General features: G+C 39.6%; 1 protein-coding gene across 1 annotated transcript in view; it reads left to right on the top strand.

The window, feature by feature from the left end:
- Positions 1 to 25,632, top strand: part of PsGEF (Protostome-specific GEF) — a 603,069-nt gene that overhangs the window by 328,380 nt on the left and 249,057 nt on the right. The window contains exons 14-15 of the mRNA XM_067138170.2: positions 3,198 to 3,384; positions 24,288 to 24,402. Of these exons, the coding sequence (XP_066994271.2) occupies positions 3,198 to 3,384; positions 24,288 to 24,402 (302 nt within the window). The remainder of the gene's footprint in view (positions 1 to 3,197; positions 3,385 to 24,287; positions 24,403 to 25,632) is intronic.

The raw sequence follows: 25,632 nt of genomic DNA, 5'->3' as shown, positions 1-25,632 counted from the left end.
CGGTCACACTGCGTGCCGCGGGCACTGTCTCCTGCATTCTGGTCAGAAAAACGCGAGCTAACGTGGCGATGCGACCGAGACCATGGAGGGCAGTCTCCCGCTTGTGATTTTCTACAGAGATCGCGCGGGCAACGGTGTAAACATAAAGCATAAACAACAAGCAATAAACATAAACTTGGATTCCGTACACCCTGTTCCCAAGATAGCATGTCAAGTCGCTGCAATATCTGTGACATTAGAGGGTGTTTAAATGCAACAGCACCGGGCGAGTTGGCTGTGAGCTCGCATCCGGGAGATAGTGGGTTCGAACCCCACTGTCGGCAGCCCTGAAGATGGTTTTCCATGCTTTCCCATTTTCACACGAGGCAAATGCTGGGGCTGTACCTTAATTAAGGCCACGGCCGCTTCCTTCCCTTTCCTAGGCCTTTCCTGTCCCATTGTCGCCATAAGACCTTTCTGTGTCGGTGCGACGTAAAGCAAAGCAAATAGCAAAAAAAAAAAAAAATGCTACAACTTTGTGTTGTTGTCTTCTGACTTGTTAAAGAACTCCTGCAGGCAACATCTGATCTTTTCTAAACCTATAGCAATTCAGGGACATTAAACAAATATGGTAACATAATTATTATTCCAAGCCTCCGTGGCTCAGACGGCAGCGCGTCGGCCTCTCACCGCTGAATACCGTGGTTCAAATCCCGGTCGTTCCATGTGAGATTTGTGCTGGACAAAGCGGAGGCGGGACAGGTTTTTCTCCGGGTACTCCGGTTTTCCCTGTCATCTTTCATTCCAGAAACACTCTCCATTCTCATTTCATAGCATCTATCAGTCATTAATATAATCACTTTGGGAGTGGCGACCCCATCGTAAAAATAGCCTATATATAATTCATTCATTACATCCCTGACCCGGTCAATGACTGGAAAGCAGGTTGTAGGTTTTCATTTCATTTTCATTTCAATTATTATTCCAAGCTTTTAGACACCGAGCTCGATAGCTAGAGTCACTTAAGTGCAGCCAGTATCCACTATTCGGGAGATAGTGTGTTCGAACCCCACTGCCGGCAGCCCTGAAGATGGTTTTCCGTGGTTTCCCATTTTCACACCAGGCAAATGATGGGCCTGTACCTTAATTAAGGCCACGGCTGCTTCCTTCCCACTCCTAGTCCCATCGTTGCCATAAGACCTGTCTATGTTGGTGCGACGTAAAGCAAATTGTAAAAAAAAAAAAAAAAAAGAGCTTTTAGTGTCCAATATTGCAGACATAGGTTGCAGTCAGTAAGATACAATGTACATGTACTGTACTGGTATGGTGTACTGGACTGACTGAGTATAGTAATATTCCAGATTTGGTATTATACTGTATGAAATATTGGCTCACTTCCTAGGTACAGGGGCATTTAAAAATAGCAGAGCCATGGTCATTGATATGTTTGTAACTTTCCCCGTGTTCTCCTCAAATATCTTAGTTTCTTCTTACAATTTGTTTTACGTTGCACCAACACAGATAGGTCTTATGGCGACAATGGGGCAGGAAAGGACCAGGAGTGGGAAGGAAGCGGCCGTGGCCTCAATATCTTAGTTGAATACTTTGAAATGATAGAGGAACTTTATAATACAAAGTTTTTTGTTTTTTGAAAAGTACAAAAATATAGCTTAATCTTCCAAGTGCCAAGTATTTTCTCTCTCAAAATTGCAGGTCATTTACTGTGGCATTTTACACAGATTTTAAAAAAAAATTATAAATCATTCTTAGAAATCACTCTTATCACACAGTGCACCATTTTACTCAGAGAATAAGATTTTATATGCTTATGTAAGTACTAGGTAATTCACTTACATATCTGGTGGGTCAGACCATTAACATTTTTAAAACTGACTACATTATTCAGATTTTCATGTTAACCAATAATAGGAGGAAAACAAAGCTGGTTTTAAAAGTTACTATATTCAAAACATGCCTTTGCTGGCAGGACCTAGTGTTTACAGTGCACTATGTCTTCTGGTATAGGCTAGAGCAATTTTGTTACTTTCATAGATCTGTCGCTGTCTTATCCTTGGCTTTGATATTATGAAAGTGACTGAGGTATGAGCGATGCTAGTAATGCCAATCTTTATGCAGCCAGTCCCTGCTATGAATGGTGTGAAAATGTTGCTCATAGGGTCAGTTGATGTATGCATTTCAGTGGGCTTGGCAGACTGATATGTAATAGCAATTCTGGTTCGGTGAGGAAAGCAACGGGAAACTACCTCACTCCTCATTTCCCTAGTACGCCTCTTCAGTGATGCCTAGGCCATCTATGACAGCTGATGGCAGAGCTGTTGAGGATCCCCCCAGCGGAATCGCTGACGGACTGAACATGAACAGATTCAAAACATGAAGAATTTCTTTTAGGTTTCAAAAATATTTTGTTCATTTAGTATAAATGCAGGAAGAAAAGCACAAGAGAACTACCATTTCAAGCTGCACACAGTTCTATTGGCCACCGACCACTACTCAGAGTCATCATTGGAGACTGTTTCACCTACCAGGCATTGTAGGTTTCCAGAAATGTGGCAATTTATGGTAGCGAAAGGTTGAAATTCATGATTCAAACCTGCAGTGTCAAGATTGGGAAAGTCACATACCCTAACTAAAATGTCCAGTGCTGGGCTTGATAATATAGAGAGATGTTTACTTTATCACTTGGCAGGATACATTCTAAAATATTATACTCACTTAATTCATTGCAAAATCAGTATCAAATTTATCCCCACGCGATGCAGTTCTTACGGAAATAAAAGGTAATGGCTCCAACAGGAACACTCAGTTCTTAACTGGCCATTCATAAGTGTTTTTGAAATATTTCACAGCAACTGAGACTGAAGGAGGGGAGATGGGAAGAACAGCTAACTTTCTGCCTGCTCATGCTTGAATGAGTCATTTCCAGTTAATGAGGAATGAGTTATGAGTTTGTCTTTGATTTCATACTCGTTATGAATGTGTTAGTGAAAGATGAATGATGTTATAACTGATTAAGTGAATGCCTGTACTATGCGTTGTGCTTGCGACGTTGGCATTCTGGTGATATTACATTACGTCGCAAGCACGACATTTGGCACTTCTAGGATTAATCTTCTTTTTACTGCAAGTCTTTGAAATACACCTCAAAGCAGAACTTTAAGGAGCATAACTGTACAACAAGATAATTTCTTTGGTTGCAGCAAATGAATTCCGGCTGCTGATGGATGGCGGTTCTGAGGGAACAGATTCACCCGCTCCTGGAGGTTGTGGTCCAGACTTACCACTCAGCAGGCATCCAAAGAAGGGAGCTCGGAGAAGAACGGTGACGCTGAGAGCGCCTACTGCTGAGTTAAAAGCCGTGTGGCAGAACCTCATCCAGAGACAGATGTGAGTAAGTCACCTTATACCCAGGCCCGTCTTAACATATGGACATGATGGGCAGTTGCTCAAGAGCTTCACGACCATACGGTCCCCATGAAAACCTACGCCCAAACCAGAATTTAACATTTAACAAATTTTCCCATTTTATATTGCTTGCAATGTTATGGAAGTGGAATATTGTAATATGATTTATCTCTGAGGACAACAATGCCGACTGCGTACATTTTCATTATCAGAAGCAGAATCTATGCTGTTCGTGTTCCAGGAATTATATTTGTGTGGTGAAGGCTTAGAAGAAGTGAGGAAAAGAAACTGTGAATTATCCTATTAGCCAGTTAGCAGGAAAGAAACGTAATATTTTGAGTGGAGTGCAAAAGAGGAAATGAGTTACAGAAGTGAAAGAGAAAATGAGCAAACTTCGTAAGTTAACTTCTTGGTTCAATCCAAGTGCAATGTCAGCCACTAACAATGCTCCTTAAACTATACCATCCACATCAACATCGACCAAATTCTATGATCACTCCTGCACCCAATCATCCAGTTCCAGCAGACCTATCAACTGTACCCCATTATCTTTCAAATTCATGTAGAATGTATCAAGGAGAAGGCACGGAGAATATTCAGACAAGATATGTAATCAACGAACGTTTTCGAATGTGAACTGGGTAATGACAAATGTGTAAAGCATGAATGGCTTCTCTATTTGCCATTCCAAGGTCTTTTATACTGCTTTGTATTAGTGTTGTCTACTGAATGCATAATTCGAAGCAGTGTATCGATTCATTCAAGTGTCCGAGTGAATCGATTCACAGGAACGGTGAGCTCATGGCACATGATTCAGCTTACTCCCAGCGGACAGTGCTGAGTGGCACACTCACTGGACATTGACGGGAAGCCGAGCTTCCGCTGCAGCAAGACGGTCAATCATGGTACATCGAAATAATCGTGAACGAGCGCGGTTCAGTGAGACACAAGTACACACGGCTCCTTATCGGCTCACTGGACACTGGCGGAGAGCTGAGCTTCTGCTGCAGCGAGTCATACAGTGAGCCATGGCACACCGAAAGAATCGTGAACGAGCGCGTATCAGTGAGACACAATATACACACGGCCCCTTATCGGCTCACTGAACATTGGTGGAGAGCAGAGCATCCGCTGCAGCGAGACATACAGTGAGCCATAGTACACTGAAAGAATCGTATGCTATAATGGACTCTCGAGCTCAGCTCATTTGAAAATAATACCCATTTCATTCACTGTCCTCTTTTTACAGGGAGGTTTAAATAATAGATGGATTTATTTCCAATGTTAAAAAGGTAGTCAAAACATAATACTGAAGTAGCTAGTAAATAGGTAGGCTATACTATTTATTAGTTTAATGAATCTTAGTATTATAACTTAGTTGACATTTGACAATTAAACTCGACTCTAGCCTGCCCTATGACTATGTTTCATGCTCATGACCACTCAAAAGTACCTGCTTTATATTGGGAAGACCGAGCTTGATAGCTGCAGTCGCTTAAGTGCGGCCAGTATCCAGTATTCGGGAGATAGTGGGTTCGAACCCCACTGTCAGCAGCCCTAAAGATGGTTTTCCGTGGTTTTCCATTTTCACACCAGGCAAATGCTGGGGCTGTACATTAATTAAAGCCACGGCCGCTTCCTTCCTATTTCTTGGCCTTTCCTATCCCATCATCGCCATAAGACCTATATGTGTCGGTGCGACATAAAACAAATAGCAAATATATATATATATATTGGGAAGAATGGCTCGGTATTCTCTCAGTTCATATGTCACATCTTTGCACAAGACTTCGATCATATGTGGACAGATGCATTAACTTAACCAACAGAACATACTGTTCAAAATCAAAAAAACCAGCAGGTTACTGTACATCTCGGGCAGCCTATTCAAAATATGACGATTTAAAAAAATCCTCAGCTGATAGAAAAATACATATTTTCAAAAATAACTGAGCGAGTTGTCGTGCGGTTAGTATCGCGTAGCTATGCGCTTGTATTTGGGGGATGGTGGGTTCGAAACCCACCGTCAGCAGCCGTTAAGATGGTTTTCCATAGTTTCCCCATTTTCACACCAGGAAATGCTGGGACTGTACCTTAATTCAGGCCATGGCTGCTACCTTCCTAATTCTAACCTTTCCCACCCTGCATCGCCGGAAACCTTCGATGTATTAGAGTAACTAGCATTTTTTTCTAAGAAAGGAGTTCATAGTATGAAGACCAGATGGCAGCTGCGAGCACTGAATGCTGTTGCTGCTGTCTTAACGGTTACGTGCCAGATGCGACCGTGCCAGATGCGACCCGGCCATTATCGTGCCAATAGCGACCGAGTGCGAGTGGATAAACATCGTGCCGCATGCGACCCACCAATCACTTACAATTGATCTGCATTTAAGGGCTGACACCAAGTGCCAGATTGCTTATAAGTAGCTAACTTGGTCTTTTCTAAAATAAAGGTCTGACACCGTGGTTAGCATGTTCGAGTGCCATTGGTCCAAAGAAAAATATAATAATGTTGCTGGCTTTACGTCCCAGTAACTACTTTTATGGTTTAAGTAGACACCGTGGTGCCGGAATTTAGTCCCGCAGGACTTATTTTACATGCCAGTAAATCCACCGACACAAAGCTGACGTATTTGAGCACGTTAAAATACCACTGGACTGAGCCAGGATTGAACCTGCCAAGTTGAAGTCGGAAGACCAGCATCTCAACCGTCTGAGCCACTTAACCTGGATGAAAAAAAAAAAAAAATCACCATCAGAATGTTGGCCGGCAGGGTAGGAAAGTTGGTGGTAGACAGTTTCTAATCACTAGATTGCATGCCAAAAGCCTGGATTTAAATCCAAACCTTTTCGCAGTGTTCAAATAGAGTGAAGGGATATGATGCTGTTGATGGTGATTCGGCCGTCGGATGGCGACGTAAAACATTGAGCAGACCCCTTGGTATTATTCGAGAGGAGTAGGCTACGTGCCGAAACCGGGTTTCATCTTTCCCTACTTCATTATCATAATCCCACATCCAGATGCGCAGGCCGCCCACGGGAGTCAGATAGAAAGACCTGCACCAGGCAAGCCGAACACGTCCTCGGACACTCCTGGTACTAATATGACACGATAAGTAAGTAGGCCTAAGTCGTAAATAATTTCAGAGAATTAGGATCTTTTCTTTTGCTAGTGGCATTACATCGCACCTACAGGTCTTAAGGCGACAATGGGATAGGAAAGGGCTAGGAATGGGAAGGAAGCGCCCCTGGTCTTAATTAAAGTACAGCCCCAGCATTTGCCTGGTATGAAAATGGGAAACCACGGACCATGGAAAACCATCTTCAGTGCTGCCGACAGTGGGATTCAAACCTGCTATCTCCTGGATGCAAGCTCAGGGCCGCGCGCCTCTAACCGCATGGCCAACTCGCCCGGTGGCCGCATCACTATGTTTCGTGTTGTAAAACGAGTTTCCCCCAGAAGTGTTATATAAAGTAGGGGCAGTAGCTGCTTATAGGACTTATTGAAATGGCAATCCACTTCGTTTAGCTTACCTTATCTTGGGTGATGACACAACTTATCAAATGACAATTTGCTTGTCAACGCCGGTCGCATCCGGCACAGTTACAGATTATACGGTCGCTAGTGGCATGGGTCACGTGCGGCACGGTAGCATCTGGCACACCACCGTCTTACCAGCACATACTACACAGATGCAGTAGGAGCGGTGACTAATGTGCCGTGAATCGGATCACTGTATCGATTCAGTAACGTGAACGGAATCAAATGAATCGATTCAGTAAAATGAATCGAATATCCCATCACTACTTTGTATGCTGCATATTTGCCAAGACAGATCTCCTTTTGCTACATCAGGATTCAATGACTGGAAACACAGCAATGCTATTGTACAACATGAAAACGGAGAAGAATATTGTAAGTGTATGATGGAGTATTTGATTTGGCATAAATAAGTTGGAAAAGTAGATACGGTACTTTATTATTTCAACAGCATCGCTCATTGCAAGAGTATTGGTATAAAGTTTTGACTCATGTAGATTTAAGAAATTGTAAGCAATGAAATTCATATTTAAAGTTGACTGTAGGAACTGAATTAAAATATAAAATTTCTACCTGTTCAATACTACACACTACAGTCTCATAGATTATCTAATTAAGATTATATTTGAATGTGTACATGTTTCAGCTCAACTGAGCCATCATCAGCACTGGAAAGACATAAAAATGAGTGTAACTTATTCAATAAGATATCTTATAATGATATTTTTTCTGGTATACATAAAATATATGTGTATAAGGTCTCTTGTGAGATAATATAAAGAATGTATTATAGACAGTAGGTACAGTAAAACCCCGCTTAACCGAACTTCGCTTAACCAAACCCCGGCCTACCAAAATACTCTGGCAAAATTGTATTTTAATACGGTATTTTGTTTTTACCCTCTCGTTCTTAGCCGTCGATATTAGTAATTCTCTTGCTATATGTGCTGACAGCTAATAGGCACACCCTATGTTTATATTATGACTTATGCCAGAATGCACGTATAGCATTAAAAAAAACAGTTTCTTAACCTCCAGTTTGTTCCATGGTATTATTATTATTATTATTATTATTATTATTATTATTATTATTATTATTATTATTATTATTATTATTATTATTATTATTATTATTATTATTATTATTATGAATGTTATTTGCTTTACATCCCACTAACTACTTTTTAAGGTCTTCGGAGATGCTGAGGTGTGGGAATTTAGTCCCACAGGAGTTCTTTTACGTGCCAGTAAATCTACCGACACGGGGCTGTTGTATTTGAGCATCTTCAAATACCACCGGACTGAGCCAGGATCGAACCTGCCAAGTTGGGGTTAGAAGGCCAGTGCCTTAACCGTCTGAGCCACTCAGCCCGGCATTATTATTATTATTATTAATATTATTTGTCATGAATATTATGTAGGCGACTCTCACCTTGACAACAGCAGTTCTGAAAATCGAGTTAGAGCAGATGATGGATTTAATGCATTGGAGGTAAGATTGATCTCAAATTTTTATTAAAATACAGTAGACAGTACCACACACTTTCATTACAGTACTGTAATGAAATTACTGTATATAGCAGGGCCTCTCAAACGCCCAAAATCTCACGCGTGCAAATTGAGGCGCAGAGTTCCTGTGCACAGTGCATTGGTCCCATTCGGCTCGGCTCGTACCAACGCTTCGTCTCCGGGCTACTCGGCTCAACTCGGCTCGGATTTGGAGCGCTACGGAGCATGTGAGGAATAGGGAGACAGGCGGAGCGAGCAAGGCAGGCATGGGGAAAGAGAGAGGCAGCGCTATTGCTCCAAATCGAGGAGTGGGTGGTCTGCACTCTGGTCAACCAAGCAAAGTCATCTTTTGCACCATGCACAGGGCATGCACCGCACTCTGATAGGTCCTGGTATACAGTATTCAGTTCAGTAGTAACAAAAAAAATTGTTTCATTATTTCAGATTACTTTGTTGAACAAAGCAAGGAACCTACACCAGCTAATGTATTGTTGAGTACATGGTGGCGCGATATAGCTGCACGACAGCGCAGCACCAAGAAAATTCAGAAGAAAATCACTGCTTTTATACAATGAGTGATATTATGTAAACATTTCAATGTTAATATACAGTATGCACCTTTGCTTAACAGAGTGTATGCATTTTTATTTTGACAGTTAACTTCCGAAAATATTTACCATGTGTCATCTGAAAAAACGCGTCAGCCGAAGTGGTTCTGCCTCCTTTATTTTAGATAAATGGGGTTGTACTGTACAGATAAAATATGGTGAAATAACATTAAAATCTTATAAAAATTGTTAGCTCCATCCACCGAAAACTTTTTGTTTCAAAACATGATTATCTTGTATGTAGTCAATACAAGATTGAAAATATATCTAGAAGTTATTCTTCATAGAAGATGTCTGGGAGGATATGAGACTGGAACATTTCCTTCCCATCTTTTCTCATGGATCAAAGATTCTGACAAGACACTCTTGTAGAGTTTCTTAAAGAACAGAATTCCACTATCAAACTGCCATAATCAGTCATAGGACATTGCCTTAACTATGTCTAGATGCTAGTGTATACGGATTCCAACACAGATTAATCAGCTGAATGGGTTCACCATATATCTCCCCTATGCAGAAGACAGCCCGAATTTGGTGAGAGTAAAGGCAACGGAGTACCTATTGTATAGAGACTAAAATTCTTTCACTTTTTCACCTTGTTTAGTGTCTGCATTGATTTTTCTCTGCTTCCACATAGCAATGGAATGTTCTGACAACATCTCTAGGAAGAAAGGTCTGTCTGACACAAGATGGTTGTCATATTCTGATGCTGTTCATGGTATATGTGATGGTTTTGAGAACATTAGAGATGCTCTGAATTCAGTATATGCTGACAAGGAACAAGAAATTAACACAAGGCAAGAGGCAGAACGATTGAGCAAGAAAATGGAGAACCTGGAATTGATCTTCCTTACATTTATATGGAATGACATTCTTAAAAGAGTGTAAAAACAAGTAAGGTCCTGCAGTCTGAGGATATGAACATACTTCTCATAATAGATCTTTTTGAGTCTCTAAAACTTTATCTTCAGGAAGGTAGAAACAAATTTAGTGTAAATGAAATGAAAGCTAGAATTAAATGTCCAGATCAGATTATGGAGATGTGAAGTAACATGAGTGAAAGTGAATTGTATGTGAAAGAGAAATGTATATATTACTATATCCAATGGATTTTACTTCTCAGTAAAAGTTTAAGGTGGAACATTCCTTCCTGTTCTAGACTCTCTGATTCCTGAACTGACAAAACATGCAGACATATATTCAGTGATAGCAAATCTGTTTTCCCTTCTTCAGTGAACTGAAAGCAATAGGTTTTAATTAATGAAACAAAATATGAACATCTGGCTAATGTATATTACAATATATCAGTTTTAATATCTGTGACTTCCAACTTAATTTTTCCAATCTCGATTTTGACGATTTCCTTCTGTCTTTCCTCCATGTTTCTCATTTCTTCCATCTGCTTTTGTTGAATTTCCTCCTGCCTCTGCTGAAATTCTTCTTGCCTCTGCTGTCCCTCTCTCATGCTTCTGATTTCTCCCATGATTTCTTGTTATTTTCCTTGATCTTCTTGCCTATCCTTTCTCAATTCATCAATCATTTTGTCTTGTTTCTTTTCTTGCTTCTTTATCATTTCTTCTGCTTCTCCTCCTGTTTTCTTATCATTCCGTGTTTTTATTTTTCCTCCTGTTTTCTTATCATTTCTTTCATGATCTCTAATATTCCTTTTTGCTCTTCCTTCACCTTCTTTATTTCTTCTTGGTTATTCTTTATTGCTTCATCTCTCTTCTGCAATTCTTCTTCTTGCTCTTTTTGATACTCCTCAAATTGACCTTGCATCTGGCTCAGATTTGCCATCTCTAATTTTTGTTATTTTCTCTAATATTTTATTTATGGTACTCTAAAGATTCCTAGGTTATTCCTGGTTTATTATTTTATTTTTCTTTATTTTATTTATTCCTGGGTTATTTTAAGTGAATATGAACATCTCAAGCAAAATATCATTCTTGGCAAAAATTGTAATAGTCTCCCAGCATTGTACAGAAAAGTTGACATCTGTGTTTCTGAATGTTGAAATTTCTCTCAGAGTGTCCATGTGCCTTATGGTAACCAACTGTGGAGAAGAACATCCTTTTACAAGACTGAAACTTATGAAGAAAATCAACTTCACAGCCCAATAGTGCTGTAGTGTTTGAACTGGCTTCCACTTATGTGTATGGAAAATGATGTGAAGACTGCTGACTTCAAGCGATATATAAAGGAATTCTCTGCAAAGAAATTTTGCAAATACTTGTGTTGAACACTTGATCAATAATAAATAATTGATGGTAATTTCATGATGTGGGTTGTATGATCTCTTTCAGTATGATTTACCAATCAAGTATTATTTTATGTTGATTTTTTTTTTCAAATTCAAGGCTCTTGTCATATTGTCCAAATGTGAGTGATTGTGTAGACAGGATCCAATGCACTGCTTTGCCCAGGGGTCTTTAATGTTGTTAGATGACCCTGCTTATACCCTGTACCTGGTGAAGGGACATTTTCAGTAAATAACTTTACTATTACCGGGCAAGTTGGCCATGCGGTTAGGGGCACGCAGCTGTGAACTTGCATCCGGGAGATAGTGGGTTCAAACCCCACTGTCGGCAGCCCTGAAGATGGTTGAAAATGGTGTGAAAATGGGAAACCACGGAAAACCATTTTCAGGACTGCCGACAGTGGGGTTTGAACCTACTATCTCCCGAATACTGGATACTGACCGCACTTAAGCGACTGCAGCTATCGAGCTCGGTGTATAGAGCAGTTACGGCAATGGGTGAATGGTAAGTGAACTGTGTTGCTATTCGGTATTCCAATGGGGTGGCGAGAACCCCCAGACCACAGTACTCACTACTACTTCTATTCTGTGAATGTGAAGGAATTCAACAGCAGCAACAAAGGTCCAAGCAATATTCAATCTGCAATTTTACCCATTCCTCATGGCCCTGATACACCAGTACCACAGCATCCAGACCATTTACAGGATTGTCCCTCTTCTGAATCTGATGCAGAAATGGTGGGCACTAACTCAGACTGTGATTTCTCCCCTGAATGTGTTGAAAAAGAACCAAGACTGTTCGAGCAAAGTGCATTAAATGACTTTGTTCTAGATCTTGGCCTTACAAAGGAATCTGCCAACTTACTCGGGTCTAGACTTCATGAAAGGAACATGTTGGCACCAGGAACAACATGCTACTGGTACAGGCATCGCGAACCAGAATTTACACCCTTCTTTTCTGAAGAGGGAGCCATGGTTTACTGAAACAACATTCTGGAGGTTATCTTAAAACTAGGAGCACCACAGTATGACCCTATTGACTGGAGACTTTTCATTGACACCTCCAAGCATAGTTTGAAGTGTGTCCTTCTTCAAAATGAAAACAAACTTTCATCCATTCCCGTTGCTCATTCAGTTATTATGCGAGAAACATATGGAAATCTCAAAATGCTGTTGTGTAAACTGAATGGCAATGTGTGGTGATTGCAAAGTGATAGGTATTCTGTTAGGTTTACAAGGAGGTTACATAAAGCACTCCTGCTTTCTGTGTGAGTGAGATAGTCGAGCAAAGTTATATCACTGGACTCGAAAAGAATGGCCATGTAGACAATGGATTGTAGGGTCAAAAAGCATAAAACAAAAAACTACTGTTCACAAGAACAAAATACTGTTACCTCCCCTTCATATCAAAGTAGGGCTTATGAAGCAATTCGTTAAGGCCCTAAACAATGAAGGTGAATTCTTTCAGTACCTGTGTCATCGATTCCCAGGCATCAGTAATTCCAAAATCAAGGAGGGTATTTTCACAGGTCCAGATATCAGAAAACTTCTTTTTGATGCTAATTTTGAAGACATTATGTGCGCTGCAGAGCAATCGGCATGGACAGCATTCCAGAATGTGGTCAAATCTTTCTTGGAAATGCAAAGGATTCAGACTACAAACAAATGGTGGATAGATTGCTTGTTTTTTTCCAAGATTTAGGCTGTAAAATGAGCTTGAAAATGCACATGTTACATTCACATCTGGGCTATTTCCCTGAGAACGTAGGAATGCTGAGTGAAGAGCAAGGAGAAAGATTCCATCAGGATCTACAGGAAATGGAACAAAAACATGCTGGCAGATTACTGCTGGTTACTAAAGAGGGAAGATCCAACTACTCCTCACACCCTCACACATGAAAAACAAGGCGAAGTTGTTTCTTATACTAAGATAGGACATTATAAAATTGAAACCGTAGACTTACCATTCTCAGTACGCTATGAGGATAAATTATGGTCCATTTGGCTCTGTTTTTCTACAGATCTGTTAACACAATACACTACATATCAATATATTATGTTCATAAGTATACTAGTGTAAAATAAGAGTGTTCAGATGGGTGAAAGTAATAAGAAAAAAGCGTTCTTTACACGTCCTTATAGTAATCTTGCATGTGCACGTGCTGCATATTTTACAAATCTTCGTTTTGAATTTGCACCAAATCTGATGCGATAGAGGAAAACCGACTTCAGTTCCGGAAACAGCATGCCCGAAATATAAAAGATCACTATGTAAACTTTGTGCAGTGATCGGAAAGTTTGAATTCACAGGTCAGTGTTATTCATAATAGTGGCATATTAGCCACTAGCGTGCCTGACATACCGCATGAGGGTTGTAAATTGTAGCAACGTAGTCCAGACAATCACAGGAGATCAGGCATGCACAAATAGGAGCGGTCAGGCAATAATAATAATAATAATAATAATAATAATAATAATAATAATAATAATAATAATAATAATAATAATAATAATAATAATAATAATAATAATAAAAATAATAATAATCGTCTGCGAACCATGTGACCTTGCCGCGGTGGGGAGGCTTGCGTGTCCCAATGATGCAGATAGCCAAGCCGCAGGTGCAACCATATCGGGTGGGTATCTGTTGAGAGACCAGACTAACGAATGGTTCGTCGAAAGGGGGGTAGCAGCCTTTCGGTAGTTGCAAGGGCGGCAGTCTAGATGATTGACTGATACGGTTTTGTAATAATGCTAAACATGGCTTAGCTGTGTTGATACTGCTACATGGCTGAAAGCAACAGGAAACTACAGCCGTAACTAACTCCCGAGGACATGCAGCTCTCTCTGTATGAATGATGTACTGATGATGGCTTCCTCCCGGGTAAAATATTCCGGAGGTAAACTAGTCCCCCATTCGGATCTTCGGGTGGGGACTACACGAGAGGGGGCGATCATCAGGACGATGGATACTGACATTCTGCGAGTCGGAGCGTGGATTGTTAGAAGTTTGAATCGTTGTGGTAGGTTAAAGAATCTGAAAAGGGAGATGGATAGGCTAAAGTTAGATGTAGTTGGTATAAGTGAAGTACGTTGGCAGGAAGAACAAGATTTTTGGTCAGGTGACTACCGAATTATCAACACAAAATCAAACAGGGGAAATGCAGGAGTTGGTTTAATAATGAATAAGAATATAGGGCAGCGGGTAAGCTATTACGACCAGCATAGTGAAATAATTATTGTCGTCAAGATAGACACCAAACCAATGCCCACCTCAATAGTGCAGGTCTATATGCCTACTAGTTCAGCGGATGATGAAGAAATCGAAAAAATATATGAGGAGATAGAAGATTTAATACAATATGTAAAAGGTGACGAGAATCTAATTGTGATGGGAGACTGGAATGCAGTGGTAGGCCAAGGAAGAGAAGGTAGTACAGTAGGAGAATTTGGATTGGGACAAAGGAACGAAAGAGGAAGTCGGCTGGTTGAATTCTGCACTGATCATAATTTAGTCCTTGCCAATACTTGGTTCAAACACCACAAACAACGGCTGTATACGTGGACGAGACCTGGAGACACTGGAAGGTATCAAATAGACTTCATTATGATTAGGCAGAGATTCAGAAACCAGGTGTTGGATTGCAAAACTTTCCCAGGAGCAGACATGGACTCTGACCACAACTTGTTGGTCATGAAATGCCATCTGAAGAAATTGAAGAAAGGAAAGAATGCAAAAAGATGGGATCTACACAAGTTGAAAGAAAATAGTGTGAGGGATTGTTTTAAGGAACATGTTGCACAAGGACTAAATGAAAAGGCTGAAGGAAACACTATAGAGGAAGAGTGGAGAGTCATGAAAAATGAAGTCAGTAGAGCTGCTGAAGAAATGTTAGAAAGGAAGAAAAGATCAACTAAGAATCAGTGGATAACTCAGGAGATACAAGACCTGATTGATGAGCGACGAAAATACAAGAATGCTAGAAATGAAGAGGGCAGAAAAGAATACAGGCAATCAAAGAATCAAGTGGATAGAAAGTGCAAGGTAGCTAAGGAAGAATGGCTGAAGGAGAAGTGCAAGGATGTCGAAGGCTGTATGGTCCTGGGAAAGGTAGATGCTGCATACAGGAAAATCACGGAAACTTTTGGGGAAAGGAAATGTAGGTGTATGAATATTAAGAGCTCAGATGGAAAGCCACTTCCAGGGAAAGAAGACAAAGCAGAAAGATGGCAGGAGCATATCCAACAGTTGTATCAAGGTAAAGATGTAGATAATTTGGTTCTGGAACATGAAGAGGCTGTTGATGCTGATGAAATGGGAGACCCAATTTTGAGGTCAGAGTTTGACAGAGCTGTGAGTGACCTCAATAGGAACAAGGCACCTGGAATTGATGACATTCCCTCTGAATTACTGACTGCCTTAGGAGAAACCAGCATGGCAAGGTTATTTCATTTAGTGTGCAAGATGTATGAGACAGAAGTCCCATCCGATTTTCGGAAGAATGTTGTTATACCTATTCCCAAGAAAGCCGGTGCTGACAGGTGTGAAAATGACTGCACCATTAGTTTAGTATCTCATGCCTGCAAAATTTTAACACGTATTATTTACAGAAGAATGGAAAAACAAGTTGAAGCTAAGTTGGGAGAAGATCAATTTGGCTTCAGAAGAAATGTAAGAACACGTGAAGCAATCCTGACTTTACGTCTGATCTTAGAGGATCGAATCAAGGACAAGCCCACGTATATGGCATTCGTAGATCTAGAAAAGGCATTCGATAATGTTGATTGGATCAAGCTATTTATGATTCTGGAGATGATAGGGATCAGATACCGAGAACGAAGAATTATCTACAATCTGTATAAAAATCAGTCTGCAGTGATAAGAATCGAGGGCTTTGAAAAAGAAGCAGCAATCCAGAAAGGAGTGAGGCAAGGCTGCAGTTTGTCCCCTCTCCTTTTCAATGTTTACATAGAACAGGCAGTAAAGGAAATCAAAGAGAAATTTGGAAAGGGAATCACAGTCCAAGGAGAGGAAATCAAAACCTTGAGATTTGCCGATGATATTGTTATTTTATCTGAGACTGCGGAAGATCTCGAGAAGTTGCTGAATGGTATGGATGAAGTCTTGGGTAAGGAGTACAAGATGAAAATAAATAAGTCCAAAACAAAAGTAATGGAGTGCAGTCGAACGAAGGCAGGTGATGTAGGAAATATTAGATTAGGAAATGAAGTCTTAAAGGAAGTAGATGAATATTGTTACTTGGGTAGTAAAATTACCAATGATGGCAGAAGTAAGGAGGACATAAAATGCAGACTAGCACAAGCAAGGAAGAGCTTTCTTAAGAAAAGAAATTTGCTCACTTCAAACATTGATATCGGAATTAGAAAGATGTTTTTGAAGACTTTCGTGTGGAGCGTGGCATTGTATGGAAGTGAAACATGGACGATAACTAGCTCAGAAAGAAAGAGAATAGAAGCTTTTGAAATGTGGTGTTATAGAAGAATGCTGAAGGTGAGATGGATAGATCGAATCACGAATGAAGAGATACTGAATCAAATTGGTGAGAGGAGATCGATTTGGCTAAATTTGACGAGAAGAAGAGATAGAATGATAGGACACATCTTAAGACACCCAGGACTTGTTCAGTTGGTTTTTGAAGGAAGTGTAGGTGGTAAGAACGGTAGGGGTAGACCAAGGTATGAATATGACAAGCAGATTAGAGCAGATGTAGGATGCAATAGTTATGTAGATATAAAAAGGTTAGCACAGGATAGGGTGGCACGGAGGGCTGCATCAAACCAGTCTATGGACTGATGACTCAAACAATAATAATAATAATAATAATAATAATAATAATAATAATAATAATAATTGATTAATGGTAATACCATTTTACACACAATAGAGAAAAATAAACAAAATAAAACACACCAAAAAGGAAAGGTCAGTGGAGTGTAAGAAGAAAAAGATGTACAAATATATACACAGGTTAGAGTACAAGTAAGCAGAGGAAAGTAATAGTCACTTCTGGAGATTGTATAACTGATTTCTAAATTTTGACAATGAGCAGTTAAATATATCAATATTCACTTTGTTTATAAATATTGACATTTGTTCAATTGGTCCATTGAATGCATAGTTAGTTCTATGCCACTTTGTAGACGATTGTCGCCATAAGACCTATCTGTGTCGGTGCGACGTAAAGCCCCTAGCAAAAAAAAAAAAAAAAAAAACTTTGTAGACAATATATGCTTAAACCTTGTGCGTCTGTCTGGTATATGTAAGTTAATTTTTTCAAGGAGTTGTGGGCAATTCACCAAGGTGTGGAACAATTTAAAAATGAAAAGTGTATCCAGGAATTCATGACATTGTGACAGACTATGCAGATTTAAAAACTGTTTTAGGGCTGTATAATCAACATTTTCATACGGGAATCATGCTCTAAATGAATACAAACAAAGAAACTTATGTTGTGCTGAATCTAATCTATGGATAGAACTCTGATGAGAAGGGTTCAATACAGGTGTACAGTATTCAATGTATAGGGCTTACCATAGATACATACAACATTTGAAAGGTAGGTATGTTTGAAAATTCTCTGGAACATCTAGTAATGCAACCCAGTCTTTGTAATGATTTCTTACAAATATTTTCAATATGTTCATTAAATGATAGGTTATAACTGAATAAAACACTAAGGTCCTTAACTTGTGAAACAGTAGAGAGAATGCTATTACTAGTAAATTTGTACTGAAATGATATCTTCTTCTTCTTTTTTTTAAAAACAATATTATTTTACATTTTTCATGAATAGGCATTTTGAATACAATACTTTTCCAGATGATGTAAATCTTTTCGCAGTTTTAAACAATCAAGTGGACAATTAATTTTCATAAATTTTTTTACATTGTCATCAAACAAGGCAATTCTGAGTACTTAAGTATATTTTCAATGTTATTTACGCAGAGAGTAAAACGTAATGGAGGGAGGTGAGACCCTTGAGGAGCTCCAATTGTAACAGTATTAGGCACAGGAAAATGATTCCTTAATCTAACAATCTGTAGGCAATTTTCAAGATACAATTCAAACCAGGAGATGAGAGGCCCATTAATTCTATAACCTGTTAGATTCTGCAGCAAGATATCATGGTCAACAGTGTCAAGAGCTTTTGAGAAGTCTGTGTAAATGCAGTCCACCTGAGAGTGGTTCTCTATTGCATCTAAGAGGAATTGATAGTATAAAAGAAGACTGCTACAGGTTGATCGTCCTGAAAAGAATCCATGTTGCTCATCAATGATGATGGTGGTGATGATGATTATGCTGATGATGAAGATGGCATTATTATCAATGTGTAGTGTGCATCTGATGGGCATCCAGTTGGGAGTGTTGTTGCCATGTGGCGCTCAAATGAAGAGTGTCGACATCACCACTTTAAAGCATGTTTTCAAAATGTGATCAGCGTTTGTAGACTAAAATCGAGGTTGTCTGTGGTAACGATGCATCGAAATGTAATCGAGGATTTCATGAAGCCTGTGGCAAGAATGCATTACCGTATAGGATGGTTGTACGATGCGTCAAGGTGTTTCATGTGGGTTGGAATGAGACAGGTCAGCCTGTCCATTCCTCAAGATCAGATTGATATCGTGAGTGGTTTCATTTCCTTAGACCATCGATGGACTGTCTGGGATTATCCGTGGAGGTTGGTCTGTCATCAAACGGCATGGCACATATTGCCAAAATGTCTTAACATGAGGAAAACTGCATCCCATTAGGTTCCACATCAACTCACCGACATACAGAAATGGTTACAATTTACAAACTTCATCATATAGATCCGTATTGATACAGTTTAAATTAAGAACTAGTGTTAGGTTTAATGGTCCACCTAATCAATACACTTCACTTCACATGTGAAAACTATTTAACATAAAAATATATTAAAAATACTTTGAAACATGTTCCGTCTCATTTGAGACTTCAGCCATATCGTCTTGTAGCAGATTACAGTGCTCAATATTGCTGTCTAATGATTTAAAAATGGAAGAACTCACGTCCTTTAAGAACTGTTTGAGAATACACTAAATATAAAATATACACATTATTAGATAAAATTCTCTATCATTTCTTGTAAAAAAAAAAAAAATTATTTTCAATGTCAAAATTTGAATGACATTTCTTAAAAATATTATTTGCCAGCCATAACGTCTCGTAACAGATTACAATGCTCATTGTTGCTGTCTAATAATTTAAAATGGAAGAACCCATGTCCTTTATGAACTGTTTGAGAATACAATAAAGACAAAATATACACACTATTTACATAAAATTGTTCGTCACTTCTTTCAAGTGTACTGACTGAGGGAGATATGAATTCTGGCCTTGGAATAGGAAAATGGGACCAAATCCTCATCAGAATATTTGAAAGCTTTAATTCATATGGAAATTCCTTTCAAAAAATAAGCTATTTCTGGTAGAAGGAATTTAATGCTTCTGAGATAGCCTGTTGTATGGCAAAGATCTGCGCTGCATGACCACCATATTGGTAGCTTAATTCTTATGAATATTCCTTTTAAAAAGAGAAGGTCTGGAAAGAAGGAGATATATAAAATTAATGGGTTTAAAAACCTCAGAAATTTAAGAAATTAGTTTTCGTCACAAATGTGTGACGTAAATGCTTACCATCAAAATTGGTGAAACTCCCTATAGCTGGTTCACATCTGAGCCTTGCTCTGACTTGTTTCTTGCCACGCTACTGCGCATGTTATAATTATGTTTCCTCTCGCCCGGCGGAACTTGGCTAGGGGCAGTTGGGATGGGGAGCAGTGCTATTAGTAGGGGAAGGTGAAATAGCTCAGCCTATATGAAGAACGGGAAGGTGGGATGTTTGTTTTAGAGGAGGTAACTTCAAATGATTAATTTTTCGTGATGATAAAAGCGACTGTATCAGTTCATGTAATGGATTTTTCTTCTCTTGTACGTCATTCAACTTTTTTTTTCCGTTAATACTTTGGTCCAAACCTATATAAATATTTTTTGTAATTGCTCATCAGGTTCCCTTTGCTCGCTTTTTTTTTTTTTTTTAATGATCAAGTCTCTATTTATGTCAGTATACTGGTGACCAGTATCTCCCATATGGACACTCATAGCAGAATATTTCTTGTGTCTATTGGCATTGACATGTGCGAGATATCTAGTTTGAAAACTCCTACCTGTCTGCCCCATGTACGTGACAAAACATTGATCGCACTTAAGTTTATAGATTCCTGAATCTAAGTAATTTTCTTTATTGTAATTTACACTATTATGGTTATAAGATATATGACCATTATTGTTCTTTGTTGAAAATGAGACTTTATAGTCGTGTTTCTTAAATAATTTTGTGATTTGAAATATCCCTGTGTTTGTAAATGTAAAAGTCGTGTACTTTTAGTTCTTGTGATTCTCTGGTGTTAGTCTTATGTTGTTCTTTTTTTTTTACTTTACTTATAGTCCGACTCGTTGGCTGAACGGTCAGCGTACTGGCCTTCGGTTCAGAGGGTCCCGGGTTCGATTCCCGGCCGGGTCGGGGATTTTAACCTTAATTGGTTCATTCCAATGGCACGGGGGCTGGGTGTATGTGTAGTCTTCATCATCATTTCATCCTCATCACAACGCGTAGGTCACCTATGGGTGTCAAATAGAAAGACCTGCACCTGGCGAGCCGAACCCGTACTGGGATATCCCGGCACTAAAAGCCATATGAAATTTCATTTTCATTTCATTTACTTATAATTTTATTAATGGTATTAACACTGAACCCATTCATAATGGCTATTTTCTGTATGTACCGTAATTCCTTTTCTCATTCCGTATGAAATAAAGGTAAATTGAAGGCTCGATAAACCACATTGAAATAAGCAGCCCTCTTATGACTTCCAGGATCTAAAGAACCATTCATAATGGTCACCGAAGTAAACATGAAAATGAAGAACACCTACAACTTGTTTTCCAATCAATGACCGGGTCAGGGATGGGATGAATGAAGCTTCCAACTTGCGGCGATGCGCCTTGCCAGCGGTCCCCAATGACTTTACGACATTTGGCAAAAAGTAATAGACTTTGTGAGTGACTTTCTTGAAGGAATGTAATGTAATTGTACTTGTTAGTTCATTAAATATTGCGTTCTATTGATATTGCCACTACTTTCCTTACAACCCTTGCAATTAAGGAATACTCTGACCATTAATACCTTTAAAAATCACTCAATAGGTCTATCCTTGCCAAAAACAAAGGTGTATATCTTTGTTTAAACTTATATAATCACCCCACCACTATTTTTCTAAATTAAAAATCTCTGCCAAATACTGTATCATAAGGAAGAAAATATGCAAACAGATGGAATTATGGGATAATTCTGGAAAAATTATCAAAAAAAATTATAAAATTGTACAAGATACTGTACTGCACACACATACTGTATATACATTCCTTTTGAGACTTTCTAGACTTTATGCTCATTGGTACTGTATATGGTAAATAACGTACATATAGCCTAATTACATGCATGTTGCAGCCAGATAACTACCTCAAAATAACTGCTGCCAACACACAGAAACAAAAATCATGTTAAATATCTCACATTTTTTTACTAATCTTTCTTACTTTCAGAATAATTTATCAAAGTAAACTTACTTTCTTGTACACTGACTGACAGAGCAAATGCAACACCAAGAAGGAGTGGTCAGAACTTTATGCCAATTGCAGGGTAGACTGACGTCACTGAGGTATGCTCATGATGTGAAATGCGCCGCTGTGCTGTGCACGTAGCGAACGATAAATGGGACACGGCGTTGGCGAATGGCCCACTTCGTACCGTGATTTCTCAGCCGACAGTCATTGTAGAACGTGTTGTCGTATGCCACAGGACACGTGTATAGCTAAGAATGCCAGGCCGCCATCAACGGAGGCATTTCCAGCAGACAGACGACTTTACGAGGGGTATGGTGATCGGGCTGAGAAGAGCAGGTTGGTCGCTTCGTCAAATCGCAGCCGATACCCATAGGGATGTGTCCACGGTGCAGCGCCTGTGGCGAAGATGGTTGGCGCAGGGACATGTGGCACGTGCGAGGGGTCCAGGCGCAGCCCGAGTGACGTCAGCACGCGAGGATCGGCGCATCTGCCGCCAAGTGGTGGCAGCCCCACACGCCACGTCAACCGCCATTCTTCAGCATGTGCAAGACACCCTGGCTGTTCCAATATCGACCAGAACAATTTCCCGTCGATTGGCTGAAGGAGGCCTGCACTCCCGGCGTCCGCTCAGAAGACTACCATTGACTCCACAGCATAGACGTGCACGTCTGGCATGGTGCCGGGCTAGAGCGACTTGGATGAGGGAATGGCAGAACGTCGTGTTCTCCGATGAGTCACGCTTCTGTTCTGTCAGTGATAGTCACCGCAGATGAGTGTGGCGTCGGCGTGGAGAAAGGTCAAATCCGGCAGTAACTGTGGAGCGCCCTACCGCTAGACAACGCGGCATCATGGTTTGGGGCGCTATTGCGTATGATTCCACGTCACCTCTAGTGCGTATTCAAGGCACGTTAAATGCCCATCGCTACGTGCAGCATGTGCTGCGGCCGGTGGCACTCCCGTACCTTCAGGGGCTGCCCAATGCTCTGTTTCAGCAGGATAATGCCCGCCCACACACTGCTCGCATCTCCCAACAGGCTCTACGAGGTGTACAGATGCTTCCGTGGCCAGCATACTCTCCGGATCTCTCACCAATCGAACACGTGTGGGATCTCATTGGACGCCATTTGCAAACTCTGCCCCAGCCTCGTACGGACGACCAACTGTGGCAAATGGTTGACAGAGAATGGAGAACCATCCCTCAGAACACCATCCGCACTCTTATTGACTCTGTACCTCGACGTGTTTCTGCGTGCATCGCCGCTCGCGGTGGTCCTACATCCTACTGAGTCGATGCCGTGCGCATTGTGTAACCTGCATATCGGTTTGAAATAAACATCAATTATTCTTCCGTGCCGACTCTGTTTTTTCCCCAACTTTCATCCCTTTCGAACCACTCCTCCTTGGTGTTGCATTTGCTCTGTCAGTCAGTGTATGAGCTTCAATTAGCAAATTAATAGTTTTAGATCAAAGTGTGGTTGAACTGTCTGTAACTTATTCATCCTCAGCGTTTAAATCACCTTTCTTGGAAGCAGGTGGAACAAAGCTTCTCCAAACTTACAGCTTTTATACAGTAAAAAAAAAAAAAAAATAACTAACTTCATTTGTAGAGAAATCAGATTAGCTTAAACAATTCAGAACCCATATCCAAGCAGCTGCTGTCTCCATGCTTGACGGCAAACTTTTTAAACACAGAAATAATAACAATGATAGGAAAAAAAACAGACATCATATGGATCAAAAGAAATTTTCTGGTATCTAAGAGAAATTGAGGAAGAAAATATGTGAGTCGGGAAATTAGGCAAATAATTTCAGTAGTTCAACATTAAAGTTCTCCTTAGAAGTGTGGTTCAGTGATACCTAGTCCATTTGATGGTGGAGCTTCTAAGTATCCAACCAGCCTTCGGCTGACCCACCCGACCCGACTGCCCTACCTGTATATAATTTATTACTGAGCAGCCCAAATACCTAGTTCACTGGTTGCCATTTCCAGTAGTGTTGTTAGAATGTGTACCGGTACATCATGCTACTTCATTCACCCACAGATAGGTACCTGTACCACTTACAAAAAGAAAATAAGGAAAGACGAAGAAATATTAACTTTCAGAAATTATCTCCATTCATCAAGCATGTGTTGATTTCAAAATGTTTTTTGTAGACAGGAGCTCATAATAAACTTGTCACCACTGGAATTTTTGAGTGTATTACCAGTACCTCTCATATTTCTTTCTAGCCTAACATGATCTAAACTTACAAATATTTCAATGTATTCAATTCAAGAATATTTGTTGTGCTATGTTTCAGTATCTATCTAAATACAATACGAGGTGGGACGCCAGCCAGCAGCCCTCTTGATTCGCCTGATCCACCTACAACACTCTCTGTTGGAACACTGGATTCTCTCTCGCTGAGGCGGCAGGTGCGTCCCGCCATAGAGATGCCTCAACCCACCCCTCCCTGTGCTTCCCCTTCTCCCACAGTCACCCCATCTTACAGCCCGGTACATCATGCAAAACGACCCTCCTCACACTAGTCATCTTCAGGTAACGATGCAAGTGTTCTAAAAGCCTTTTTTCTTTTATTAACTTGTATCAGGAATAAGGACATGGTTTAATTGTTTTGTACTTTGGCATCTCTCAATAAACCAGCTGCTATCAATGTGATGGAAAATACGTACAGATTACAAAATTTTTTTAATTATATAGGATAATGGAATATTAATCCCACATAACACAATACATTCTTCAGAGGTTCTTTTTTTTTTCAAGGAATATAAAAACACTGATATATGAAGAAGCATTTGCAAAAGATATATTCTACAGAGTTTCTGAACAACAAAGGCCTCTCTCATTAACATAATTTGAAACCCATTCTCTTATTCAGAAAACATTCTTGAATAACATTATTAAACTGTTCTAATATTCTTTTACTCTTTGTATAGAATGAGACAATAACTTTCTAGTTAAAATCAATGAAGTACCTTCTTAAAGGCAAAAGTCCTCTAGAATTTCATTTTTTCTATTTCAGAAATGCCTTTTAAAACATAAACTTGCTAATACAATGATCGTATAATGAATGATCTTTAGCAGGTATGTCCAAAGCGTCGATCACAGGATGATTTTTTAGTCGATCAGCAATATGATGGCAGATCCTGCAGAGAACAAAGTTGCAGCTGAATTTAGTGTAGCTGTGAAGCATACCATGAGTTGTAATTCATATATTCAAAGGTACTACATTCCCAGTCTTGGAACACCAGCAAAATTTCTACAATATTCTGAGAAGTGTGTGCAAAATATATTTCCAAAAGAAATTAATGAAATTAAGGATTTATTCCATTCTATACTATATCAACTAAATTACTAAATGACCAATGTAAAGTAATAGACACATGTTAAGGCAAGAAATATGAAAACAAAGGGTATATTATTATTATTATTATTATTATTATTATTATTATTATTATTATTATTATTATTATTATTATTATTATTATTATTATTATTATTATTATTAAAATGTAATCACCCACTAAATTCTACTGCCAGTTCCACACAAGTGCAAGTAAGAAGCAAATGTAAAATATTGTTGAATATCAGGCATTTTATTGTTCTTCCTTAGTAATTTGGTCATCTTGTCCAACATAGTCCCT

Source organism: Anabrus simplex, chromosome 1 (genome assembly GCF_040414725.1).
Source record: "Anabrus simplex isolate iqAnaSimp1 chromosome 1, ASM4041472v1, whole genome shotgun sequence".
Lineage (NCBI taxonomy): Eukaryota > Metazoa > Arthropoda > Insecta > Orthoptera > Tettigoniidae > Anabrus > Anabrus simplex.
This window is presented reverse-complemented; position numbering and strand designations above follow the sequence as displayed.